Here is an 11,673-nt window from a genome sequence, read left to right as displayed (position 1 = left end):
AAGCAGCAACAGATTTCCCCTTGAGGCTGTGATCTAGTCTACTGTGTTCTATAATTCTCTTTGAAATGTTTTGTATTTTCTCTAAGTAATTTAACAAAAGCAAATACATACATTTAAATAATTGATGTATAATCAAGTACATATGGAATAGACGCTTTCAAAATCTCATTACTGTATTCAAGGAATTCCAAAACCATCAGAGGATGGGAGAGACCACAGCGCTTTAGAACAGGAAAGTAGAAACAATCTATATACATGATGATATGAAGCATTTGGAGGAATATTAGGACAACATTTCTGTTGATATAAACAGTATTTACTGAATACTGACTGCCACAGCAGTTGACACTCGTTGGGGGGCCGCAGCAGCTGCGCTTATCCCAACGGGGTAAACATTGTGGCTGTATTAAAAAGGATTAAACAGCTGAGTGGAGTCTTTCCAGTTCAACTGTGACAAAATGACACAGAAGTGGTTCAGGTTTCCTTCATCAGTGAGTCCGGAAGAGGCCTTTTTATTTCATCTGACTTGAATTACAAATGTTCTTAAAATAAATGTTTATCTAGTTTGTATCACAGACTTCCTCGAGTTGGGCCACCTCTCTAAAAATGTGCCATCATTATTAACCTGTTAACACCAATTAGTTGTATGAATAATGAATACGTGTCATTTTTAAATCTTTTCTTTTCTATTTTTTCCATTTGCAATATAAGCAAATCTATTCATTTTGTACATGGTTTAATTCAGTTTTTGTATTTCCAAGGATTAAAGACTTTTGCACACATTTAGGAGTCCTGGATGGAATTGGTATGTATATTTCATTAATTTAGAGTTTTACATTACTGTATTGGTGTTACAACTAAATCACAGCATCAAAGTACAACAGGAACTGTGGCTGAGAACTAAGAGTCTGAAACTCTTCAGTCTGAGTGACATACAAAAAAGGCAGTTCAAGTAATAAATACTTTATTTTCACATTAGTATTAAAAATGCAGTCACCTGCAGGGCACAATATCTCCTTTATGATGTACAAGTTTAAGTTAAGCATGTGTGTGTGTCAGACATGTATTCTACTTAAATAGCATTATGTACAGCAATTAAAATCTGTTAAAGAGAATTATTGTCCAGGAAATGTTCACCAAAAAAAGAGAAAAAGAAGCTGTTGCGTGTTGATCATCGGCCGCCTCCATTGGCTGCTCCACCCCCGGCTCCTCCGCCTGATTGGTCCTGAGCCCCAGACATCATGAGGAAGAGAACGAGAGGCACGATGTACATCCACTGGAGAGAACAAGAAAAAAATGGAAGTAAATACAACAATATTTGATTTACAAGACAGTTTTAATTAGACAGCAAATCACAGAGATCAGTCCCTGATTGCTCATCCCAGATTACTGTATGTTATATTTATTTTCTGAACAGAAGAGAAGAAAAGTTAAAAGTGGGTAAATACAGAAGAAATCTGAGGGTCAACACCAAACACATGCTCAACATATCCACACCAAGAATTAAGATTTAGGATTGATTGATGGTTTAGCATGGAGGCCTTCTCATACAAAGTACTTTGAATTCAGAAAATTCGAGCTTTGACAGTCATTTATCAGTCTGAAATGTATTTGGCATTGAACTTGGGAAAAAAAACATCAAAGACTGGATAAGAAGGAACAAGAGGGAAACAAGGCAGTGGGTTTCAGTTAGTCATGTTGCTTAGAAGTTAACAAAATGAGTTGACAGAGGAGGAAGGACAGAACAAGTCACAAGTAAGAAAACAGTACTTCAGCGGGAATCAGCTCTGCTCTCTGCCTCCCCCTGCTGGGGGCTGTGCTGAGTTGGTGACCATGAGGAAGATTGCACCTCCCAGAATCAAATACCACTGGAACACAGCACAGCACCAAGTCAACACACTGTCACTGGATGCAGCACAGCACAGAGTCACCACAGGTCACTGAACACAGCAAGATACACAGAGATCATTAAAAAAAAAAAGCGATAGGACTAAAGCCCCGGGTTCTCTGTGGGAATGTTTCAAAACATGGAGCTTACGCCAACTGACAGCTCCAAATGTCAAAAGACAAACAAAATCTCACCGCTGCTTTTAAAAGAGGGCTGATTTTCAAATTTAACTTTGTGGGCAGAATAATCTTGGATGACTATGACTGCATGGCAGTACAGAGCTGGGCTTGGGCTGGTGTGACAGCTGTCAAACAAACTCTGGTGCGGGCCCCCCTTTTTGAGCCCAAGGCCTCCTTAAAAGGGTGGTCTGGCACCAGCTCCGAACGGACTCTGATGCAATTGGTTGAAATTGGTGTGAAAGAAAAGCAGACCAACTGTCTGTGTGAGAATGTTTTTATTTTATATATATTTATTTATTCCGTATAAGCGACGTATAGGCTGTATTACTACAAGATTATTTGGTAACATATACATTACACACGAGTGTGGGGATTTTCCCTAATAAACCAGAAAGTGAAAAGGGGGAGAACAAAAAAAAAAAATGCAACCATTTAGACTTTTTTGGAGACATTCCTCCTTTTCTGCCAAAAGTATTGGCAAATGAAATAGAAGGAAAAATATCATTTGCACCCCAGTGTTGATGTTCCCTGTACACTATATTTTAACACGTGCTGCAAGCATAGAAAAAGTTAAGGTGGGCCTGGTGGAGCAAAAGAAAATTATGAGTTTAATATGCATGTTCATGTACCCATTAAGTATATGGGCCATTGCAACATCAGAGCCCAATTACCGAAAGCAGAGAGAGTATATCTTAGTTTAGACACAGCCTGCTGGCCTTATCCGTATGAGTACTTACATATTTAGCAAAGAAAGATTTCTGCTCTTGTGGATTCTTCCCTTTCTTCTCAGATTCCATTTCCATTCGCTCAAGGAACAGAGCTGTCTCAGGTCTGGAAGAAAGTTGGCAATTAGTATTCAAACAAACCCCAAAAAAGTGTATCTGAAAGGCAGAACAGTGCAGAGAGACTTGGTCTACCTATGGGGAAATTATGTAAAGCTGCTACGCCAAGGCAAATAGAACTGAATCAAAAGACATCTGAAAAAGCTACCCAAGAGGATTTCACTAATGCATAGACAGCTACAGATACTAGCAATGTGCTACCATAAAGCTTTATGAAGCAGCTGAGATTGGAAGGAAGAAAACCAAAACGAGAAACTGAAAAGCAGCAAGAAGAACGACAATAATAACAAATCTAGATGTAGGACTGACCCTGGTGCATTGACAGGAGCCATTATGCTGAGTGTGGTGTTGAAAACCTCAAGATCAACTTCATCCTCAACCTCAGTGCCCCTGCAGGCTCCAGGTAACGTCACTATGGAGACACCGATGAGGTAGCCAGAGACGTCAGTGTGGAGGGAGATGACATCGCTCAGATGAGACTCAACCATGGCACACTGAGAATCACAGCACAATAAAGGTCCATGTTAGAGTTACACCACTATTAGCCAGTTAGTATCACACACACATTCATATTACATGATGGATATGATGCGGCTCAATCTGAATTCATTCAAGATATTAACTAGATATTTCAGATTTCACACAGAGCAGACATATTTCTAAAATACTGATGAAACTCTTCATTTACTAATACTCTCTCAGTTCCCAAATACAGTCTGATTGAGCAATTTTAAGTCGGTATTTTAGTGAACATTATTTCATGGCGAAGGTAAGTGAAATACTGTACATACGGCTCTGACAAATGCTGTGAGGTAACCTTCCATCTGCCGCTCTGTCTGTCTGTCTGCCTGCAGGAAAACACGAGGCACTCTGACCCTGTACAGACCGTCCACTGCAGCCACTTCCTGAAGTTCAAAACAAACAGATGTTAAGAGATGCAGGTTGGATCACACCATACCATAATACCACGCTGATCACACTCAAATCCTCTGGCTCTCGGACCAAGGATTTTATGTCTGTTACTCAAATCTGCTTATCAGTGCTCATTTCAAAATTGGAAACAACTTTATGCTGCAGCCTTTTGGTCTGTGGTTGTCCGTGAGCAAAACATGTCCAAAAAGATCTTACATTTGTTGTTGAAAAAGGAGGAAACACACCATCTCTGTGTGGTGTTAGTAGTATTTATTTTGGACACAACTAATTGTAACTACTGTACTCGTCAGTCCACATCCTGTAAACCGTATCATATCCTCTTGCCTTCAGTTTGGTTCTGTCTTCCTCTGATAGCTGGCTCTGAGTTAGTGAGACGCTGGGCTCCCTTCCAGCTTTTAACACCAGTGCTCCGCGCACTCGAAACTTTGCGACATCATCTGAAACAAGGAGGACAACAGACTGAACAGAGCAGATAGGCTGAATGAATGACTAATTAGCTCTATAATGTAAATTAAATAATGTTGCCGTTTACTCTAGCTAGCTAGCTACATGCCGAGTATCAAAGAACACGTTGGCAGTTCTGAAGATCTCCACTTATGTTGAAACCGGTAAATTAACTTATCGATATATCCAAAAAGATTCAACTGACAGATTTTTGAATGAAGTTTGGTGTGTAGCTAGGTTTCTCCATTCGGATATGGCGTTAGCGCTGGTAGCACAAGCCTGCTTAGTTAGCTAGCTAGCTTAGCAATACTGTGTCTTACAACATAATAAAATAATAATAACATTTCCTCACCGACTTCAAATGAGTGTTCAAGAGGTACGGAGAAACCACTTAATTCAGTGTCCATGACATCGCCAACCTGACAACAAAAATAATAGGAATGGAATAGAAAACATATTGTTAGCCTTCACCGAGTCAAAGCTAATGCTAATTGCTTGGTGCAGCTTTTGCTTTACCGCAGTCAAATGGTAGGGTTAATTTAATACAATTTCCCACTTACCTTTCTGCCGTTATTACAACGTACAAAATTCGTGCATACGATAAACAAAACACTGGAAACAACGGCAATTTTAAATGGTAGCGGACGAGCCATTTTGACAGAAATAGACACCAGAAGACAGTCAAGCGTTCTACAACAGTAGCACTTCCGGAGTGTTTTCACAACAAAAGGCTCAAAAGTCTCTAAAATACATGACATGATGTAAATCGTATTCTTTTTTTCTTTTCTTTTAAAATGCTAATTTGGGAGCTTTTTGGGTAGTACAACACCAAATTATTACAAATTATTATTAATAAAAATGTTAAGATATGCATAATACATTTTAGAGTTTGAACAAACATTTTTATTTTAAGCTAAAAGTCACGCACGCACGCACACGCGCGCGCGCGCACACACACACACACACACACACACACACACACACACACACACACACACACACACACACAGTTAATATGTGCATCCTGAGCTATTTAAGGTATGTGCTGACCTACTTGTGCGCGTTGTTTATGCATCTATCTATGATATCTATCAACTTACTTTACTTTTCACTACTGTCTGTTTCTGAACATGTCATCTGCTATTGCCAGTGCTTCTGCACAGGAACCATATTTAGTCCTTGAATTAGTATTTTTAGCATTTTGGTGTTTACATTAGTTCCTTGTCAGTTGACAGAATGCAACTAATGAACCAGGTCTGTATGTGTATGTGTGCTGTCTTGTAAGTGTCAGCAGCATTGTCTTGTGCATTTTTTCTTGGTGAATTGAAGAGTTCTAATATTTGGGCTGTCTTAATTTCTGCTTAGTGTTGCTCTAAATGTAGCCATAGCAAAGTATGTTAAAAACACATAACTGAGTTGTTGAGTGCCCACACAACTAATGTGCTAATATGATCATTTTGTTTTTGGACAGCTATTTAACGATGCCTTTATATTTAGTAATGAAACAGTGAGAGAAAGCGTGGCAGACAATCGCAAACCGACTGTATATATGGACCATAGGAAACTGAAGAAATTGAACTCTGAAATCTAGAAACTATAAAGATAATTAAGTGATAAATTCCATGCACACTATAAACATGAATGTTACAGAGTATATTCATCAGTTATTTCCCCCCCAGCAAAATATAAGGTCAAAAGCCACTGGACAATTAAGATATGTTCTTAAAATTGTAAAATCCTCTAAAATTATAGTCCCAGTTTACTGGACAACACAAACTGTGTGCTCAGAATGCCAAATAAAATGCACCTGGAAGAGGAACATACATGATCCTTTATTGTTAAAGACTACAAAAGAATTAATTTAAGGTGCATTGGTCCACTATAGAAACACACATGTGCAGCATGTTAATGTACTGTATTGCCCTTAGTAACAGACTTCATTTAAAACACATTTGCAACTTCATCAGCCTTTTCTAATTATCTCAACAACTGCCGTACTATATTCATCAAACTTCTAACAACAATATGAACAGCAGTCTTCATACAGCAATATAACAGTAACGATGACTGTCAAATGAATAATTATAAAAAATAATGGTCAACTTTAAATAATAACAGTACTTAACTGAACAGCAATACTGAACAGCACCAATATGCACCTGTTGTATTTTAATGCAGGCTGATAATAATAAGGTAAAACCACTGCTGAGTGAACAGAAAAGGCTCCAGGATTAATAAATCTTAGCTAGCTGCACAGAATACATCTCCATGGTAATTTACTGTAAGTACCTCTGCTTTTGTGAAACCGAGTCAAGGTTAAATTGAGCCAGGATAACTTCATCCGCTATCTAGGTTTTGTGAAATAGTCCTCTGGACATTACCAGCTGAACTGAACATAATGCAGACCTGTTGTGAATATCTACAGATCTCCTCTTGATGGATGCACTGACACATCCAGGGCCAGCAGAGGCTGCTAACAGACCAGAAAAGACCCTCAACCTTCCTCTCAACCCACCCCTCTCCAAAGGCCTCTAAAAGTGCCTTTTATCCGCTGAATAATACATATTTAGAAAAAGGGTTGTTTGTGTTTTTAAATTCTTAAAGTCAGCATTCTATGTTCTACCTTAGCCTGCGTTTATTTAACTACATGTTAACTCACACAGAGCAAAAAAAACACTGCAGTTGCACTTCTCACAAGATCAGCGTCTTATATTCATTTTGTGTCTTCATCCAGCTGGGATTCACACTCGCTACAAAGATGACCTCTTGTGATCAGATTTGACTTTCCTGCTCAAATGCTGTTTGTTATCTGTGGGAAACTGTGGCTGCTACTGAGCAGAGAAAATACTTGATTAGTACAGGCTGTAAAACTGGAGAGGAGGATTTCAGTGGCTGTTTGATCTCTTGCTTCTGACTTTAAAAAACTTGTCTGAGTTGTTTAACAGAGGCACATCTACTGTAACCCAGTGTGTCCGAGAAGCTCCTGGTGGCCTAGGGCTTTAGATGCTGTAACCATGTAATCACAATTTTCCCTGTTTGAATCCAGCCAGGGCCTCACTGCTCATTTCTTGTTGTTTCACTGCTATCCAAGTTAAATAAAAAAAATAGCAGAAAAAGAAAAAAACTATACAAGATTATTGATATGTTTGCTAGTTGTCAAGGGAGGAACACTTATTTTGTGATGTACAGTATCTCTGAAATAATAAAGCATTAAAGGGATAGTTTAAATTGGTAAGACAGCCTTAAGACCACTTGAATCATTATAGAGAACAGCCCTTAAGATCCATGATAAAAAAAAGTCAATATCAAAATAAATAAAAAATAAAATAATCACTAAGTATAATATTTTAAATTTTGAAAATTTGATAATGCTTTGCTTACTTTTTTTAAATCATTCATAATGCTGTCGCTCCTCCTCTAAAAAAATGTATTACGCCACTAGAGGAGAGTGCAATATTCCCAATCGCAAAACTTCATTTGGGAAATCATCCTTTTCTTTTGTGGCCATAAATCAGTGGAATACTCTCCCCACACATCTCATTATGTGTACAAATTCTCAAACCTTTTCGAGTTTGACAAAAGCATGGTTACTGTCACAACAAAATTGCACACATTTATGAGGTGTGTGTGTGCCTCAGCCTCAGCGGGCCAATGGAAGGTGTGTGTGTGTGTGTGTGTGTGTTGTGTGTGTGTGTGTGTTGGGAGATATAAGGATTTTGAGTGCATAGCTTTGTTGGTGTGGGGTGGGGGGAGTGGGGGTGGGGGTTGGTTTTAGGAAGGGGGAACAATTGTTGTTGTAAAATTGTATATTTTAATGTTTTGTATTTCACTTTCATGGCATTTTTATTGTGTTAATGACCTGTTAAGGGACTACGGGCGGAAAATAGCACTTGTGCTACAACCTGGCACAATGCATCTCTCCTTGTTTTTATGCAAGGTTAATGTTAACTTGTGCATTGTCCCTGTTTTAAATAAAATGAATCTAAAACATATTTTGAAGTGGGGTTGTATGAGGTACTTAGTCATATGGATGGCCAGTTTGGAGAAGCAGACAGAAACCCAATGTGTTCCCAGTGGTTTTGGGGTATTTAGAGCTGCCTACATGTGGTCAGATCAAGACGCATTTTAGTACTAAACTAGACAATCCGTTTTGACAATGTGAATGTACCAAATATCGTTAGAATGGGTATAGCATTCACAACTCTGAGTTGCACAGACACGTTTTCTCCTCGTTATATGGCAGCGACTCAGGCCTAGTTTGTTTGCAGCGTTCCCTGAGCTCAACAGGTTCAGTGAATGTGGCTCCAATATTTTGCACCTCCAGACCAGAATCTATGGATCGTTGTTTGTCTGGGCCTGTGTGCAATGGATCCTGGCTCCAGTTACTAATTTAGCTAAGTTTCCAGGCGCCAAATCCCTGTTTAACGGTCCAAGGGTCAACTAAGGGGCAGAACGTCTGTGACTCCACTTATCTGGGGTTGTGGCCAGAAGAGCCCCAAAACTTAGATGTATCAACTGAGAGAGAAAAAGAGAAGCAGCAGCTGCAGGTTTCTGCCAAATGTGATTGATGTGATATATTTCTCAATGCTTATTCCTGGCTGAGGAGATCTGCTGACATGCAAGAAAACCTCTGTGGATACAAGTGAAAGGCATCCATCATTTTAAACTTCAACATTTATCCATCAAAGTGCTGAAAAGAAGTTTTGAATCCAGTTTTAATCCTTTAAAGTTTAGAGTATCTGGAAGTCAAGACTTAAAGTGCTCATATTGGGCTTTTTGGCTTTTCCCCTTTCCTTTATTGTGTTATATATCTTTTTGTGCACATTATAGGTTTACAAAGTGATAAAGCCTAAAGTCCACCCCAAAGGGACTTACCATCTCCAACAGAAAACACTGTTAACAAACTGCTCCAAACAGCTCTATTGTAGTCCAGCCTTTACTTCCGTGACAAAAGTGTGTCACTTTGTAACACACGTTATAATGCTCGCCTAGCTGCTAGCGTGGCACGCCCTCATACTCTCCAACTGACAAGCTAACAGTACTTACTGCGCATGTGCGACTTCCAACAAAGATATAGAATAGAAGTGAGATGCCTCACTCTGTAGCTAAAACAGAAAGCTCAACACACAGGGTGAAAGGCTCGGGAAGGAACTTGTTTTGGTGGAACATGTGTACGTTAAAAAGTTGTTTTAATTGTGCAAGAGAAAACTCAGATTGGACAGATAGTCTAGCTAGCTGTCTGGATTTACCCTGCAGAGATCTGAGGAGCAGTTAACCATAGTCCTCATAAATCCACCGGAGTTTAGAATACAACGAAAGAGGAAGGTACCGTACATCCGTCCAAAAAGAGGAGAAATACGGGGGAATTCCCGGAAGTGGAGCATTGTGGATATAGACCAGAAGCACCACAACCGAATGCCATCTAGTTTCATCATATTTGAGAGAAGGCAGACATCTCTAAGTCTGATATCTCCAACACTAGACAACTCACACCAAAACAATCTAGACTGATAAATAGCAGGTAAAAAGGGAAAAACAGGCAAAAGGAAAAATATGTATTTTTGATTTTGGGGTGAACTGTCCCTTTAAACTACAAAAAATATTCTTAAAAATTTGTCCTCCATTACACAAGTTCAAGCCCCATCTCCTCTTGAGACAGTCAGTTAAACTAATAATTATAAACTAAAAGAAGCCAACAACTGATGATATCAACAAAAAACACCAGTTTTTCCTTTTATTTTAAACATTCAATTACACTTGAATGGTTATATCTTTTGTTTTTGATGTGCATCACTGTTATCATGATACTGTCTGTATGAAACAGTGTGTCTCTCTTGAAGGTGGGGGTGCTCTGCTTGGAGCATATGGTGACTGTGGCATGTGATTCCCTGGGGCGCTGCCTTTGAAACTATATACAGGCCTATACAGTATCTAGTCCCCCTTACTGGGACAGCCCATTACTCTCTGTCACCGCCCTAAACAACGGTGTCAACTTACTATTCTTAGTCAAATATGAAAGCATGTATATTTATGTGAAATGGCAACAGGACTTTCACTTTGAAGGAAGACACTGTCATGTCATATCTGCCTGTGTGCTGTTTAAAATGGAGCATTCTGAAAAATGAGACAGAAAGTCAACAAAATATTTTCACGTCCTGAAGTTTAAATAGGTTTGTGGTTAATCACTGAAAAATCATTTTCTCAGCAGCCTGTATAGACAGAGGTCTTTGTTAATACATTTCATGCTTTAGTGTCGACAACTGATCAGACGAGTCAACCAATACTGGAATTAACAAGAAATATTTTACCAAAGTGCAAAAATGGCTCATCCTGAAAAGTTTAATTCAAACTGAGCCAGCACTGTCTTGTATATCCCATTTTAGTTTGTATTTTCTTTACCATAATGACCCCAATTACAGTATGAGAGACAAACTGAACATTTTAGGTCAAATGTAACCCCTAATACAGAAACTGTCATCCGTCTGAATACTTGCCTTTTTGTACATTAACATTTTTAAGCACCTTTAGTAATCCGATCGTAGTTGTTGGCTTGATTTAAACCACAGATCTTTCACCATATTAACTATATATCAAACAATTTGGTGAAATAAGGGTACAGCAAAAATACCTTTGCTCACCGATAATAAGGACTTTTAACGGTATATCTACTCACTGCTATGCAGATATTTAATACTACATCTCTTTTAACTCTCAAAATGTAAAATGGGATGGCTATATATTTTCTTTAGCTTTTAGCTGTGATACAGTAGACACTTTATTTTTGGTATTGTTGGGCAAAAATGCCATAATAACCTATCAGCATATTGCAATTCAAGTGGTCTGAGAGAAATCTAGACTGCTGCATCTGCCCTTGGCTCTGTTTTCAGGCTTTAGAAAATCTAGCCTGTGACGGGAGACTTTGGCCAATCACAGGTCATTTCAGAGAGAGAGAGATGCTGTGTTCGAAACTGTTCCCTCATTCACTCACTCACTATTCCCTATATAGTGTTTATTAAATAGTAAAATATATAGGGAATGACCAAATGAGATTTTGGACACTCACTGAAAACACATTGTTGCGTGGCTTGCATCAGGAGATGCGCCCGTTGTTTGTGTTGTGACAGAGGCTGGCGCAACCAGCATCATGTAAAAAAACCGAAACTAAAATACTTCCAATACGGCCCTGAAACAAACACAGCATTCAGGAGAACAGTTAAAGGTTGTATATGTTGCATGTTATATTTCCACTGTTTAGAAGCGAAAGCCTGCTCCATTTTTCCTTTTCAGTTTTTGTGGTGATTTCTGCTTCTTCTTCTCCTCCTCCGGGAAAACACGGCCACGTTGCATTGTGGTATACGGGAGTGAAATGTAGGGTACATCGTATCAG

General features: G+C 38.9%; 1 protein-coding gene across 2 annotated transcripts; it reads right to left on the bottom strand.

Moving 5' to 3' along the window:
• Positions 1-947: 947 nt before the first annotated feature.
• emc10 (ER membrane protein complex subunit 10) lies at positions 948-5,006 on the bottom strand. Of its 2 annotated transcripts, XM_039825927.1 has the most exons (8): positions 4,847-5,006; positions 4,639-4,705; positions 4,167-4,279; positions 3,701-3,814; positions 3,219-3,403; positions 2,805-2,898; positions 1,771-1,868; positions 948-1,276 (listed from the first exon to the last, which is right to left on the bottom strand). In XM_039825927.1, exons 1-7 carry the CDS (start codon positions 4,937-4,939, stop codon positions 1,782-1,784), a joined length of 753 nt encoding a protein of 250 aa, XP_039681861.1. In that variant the 5' UTR covers positions 4,940-5,006; the 3' UTR covers positions 948-1,276; positions 1,771-1,781. The 2 variants fall into 2 exon arrangements, with proteins under 2 accessions (XP_039681861.1, XP_039681860.1); XM_039825926.1 differs by lacking the exon at positions 1,771-1,868.
• Between the last annotated feature and the right edge of the window lie 6,667 nt (positions 5,007-11,673).

The sequence above is a fragment of the Perca fluviatilis genome, chromosome 15, assembly GCF_010015445.1.
Source record: "Perca fluviatilis chromosome 15, GENO_Pfluv_1.0, whole genome shotgun sequence".
Taxonomy (NCBI): Eukaryota; Metazoa; Chordata; class Actinopteri; order Perciformes; family Percidae; genus Perca; species Perca fluviatilis.
Note: the sequence above shows the minus strand (reverse complement) of the source record. Positions and strands in the feature narration are given on the sequence as shown.

Bases quoted from the DNA above. Each gene is read 5' to 3' on its own strand.
- emc10 (XM_039825926.1), bottom strand. From the start codon at position 4,939: ATGGCTCGTCCGCTACCATTTAAAATTGCCGTTGTTTCCAGTGTTTTG. The intron at 4,706-4,846 runs GTAAGTGGGAAA...TTTTGTTGTCAG, and splicing joins GTTGTAATAACGGCAGAAAG to GTTGGCGATGTCATGGACAC. The intron at 2,899-3,218 runs GTCAGTCCTACA...ACTTTCTTCCAG, and splicing joins GCTCCTGTCAATGCACCAGG to ACCTGAGACAGCTCTGTTCC.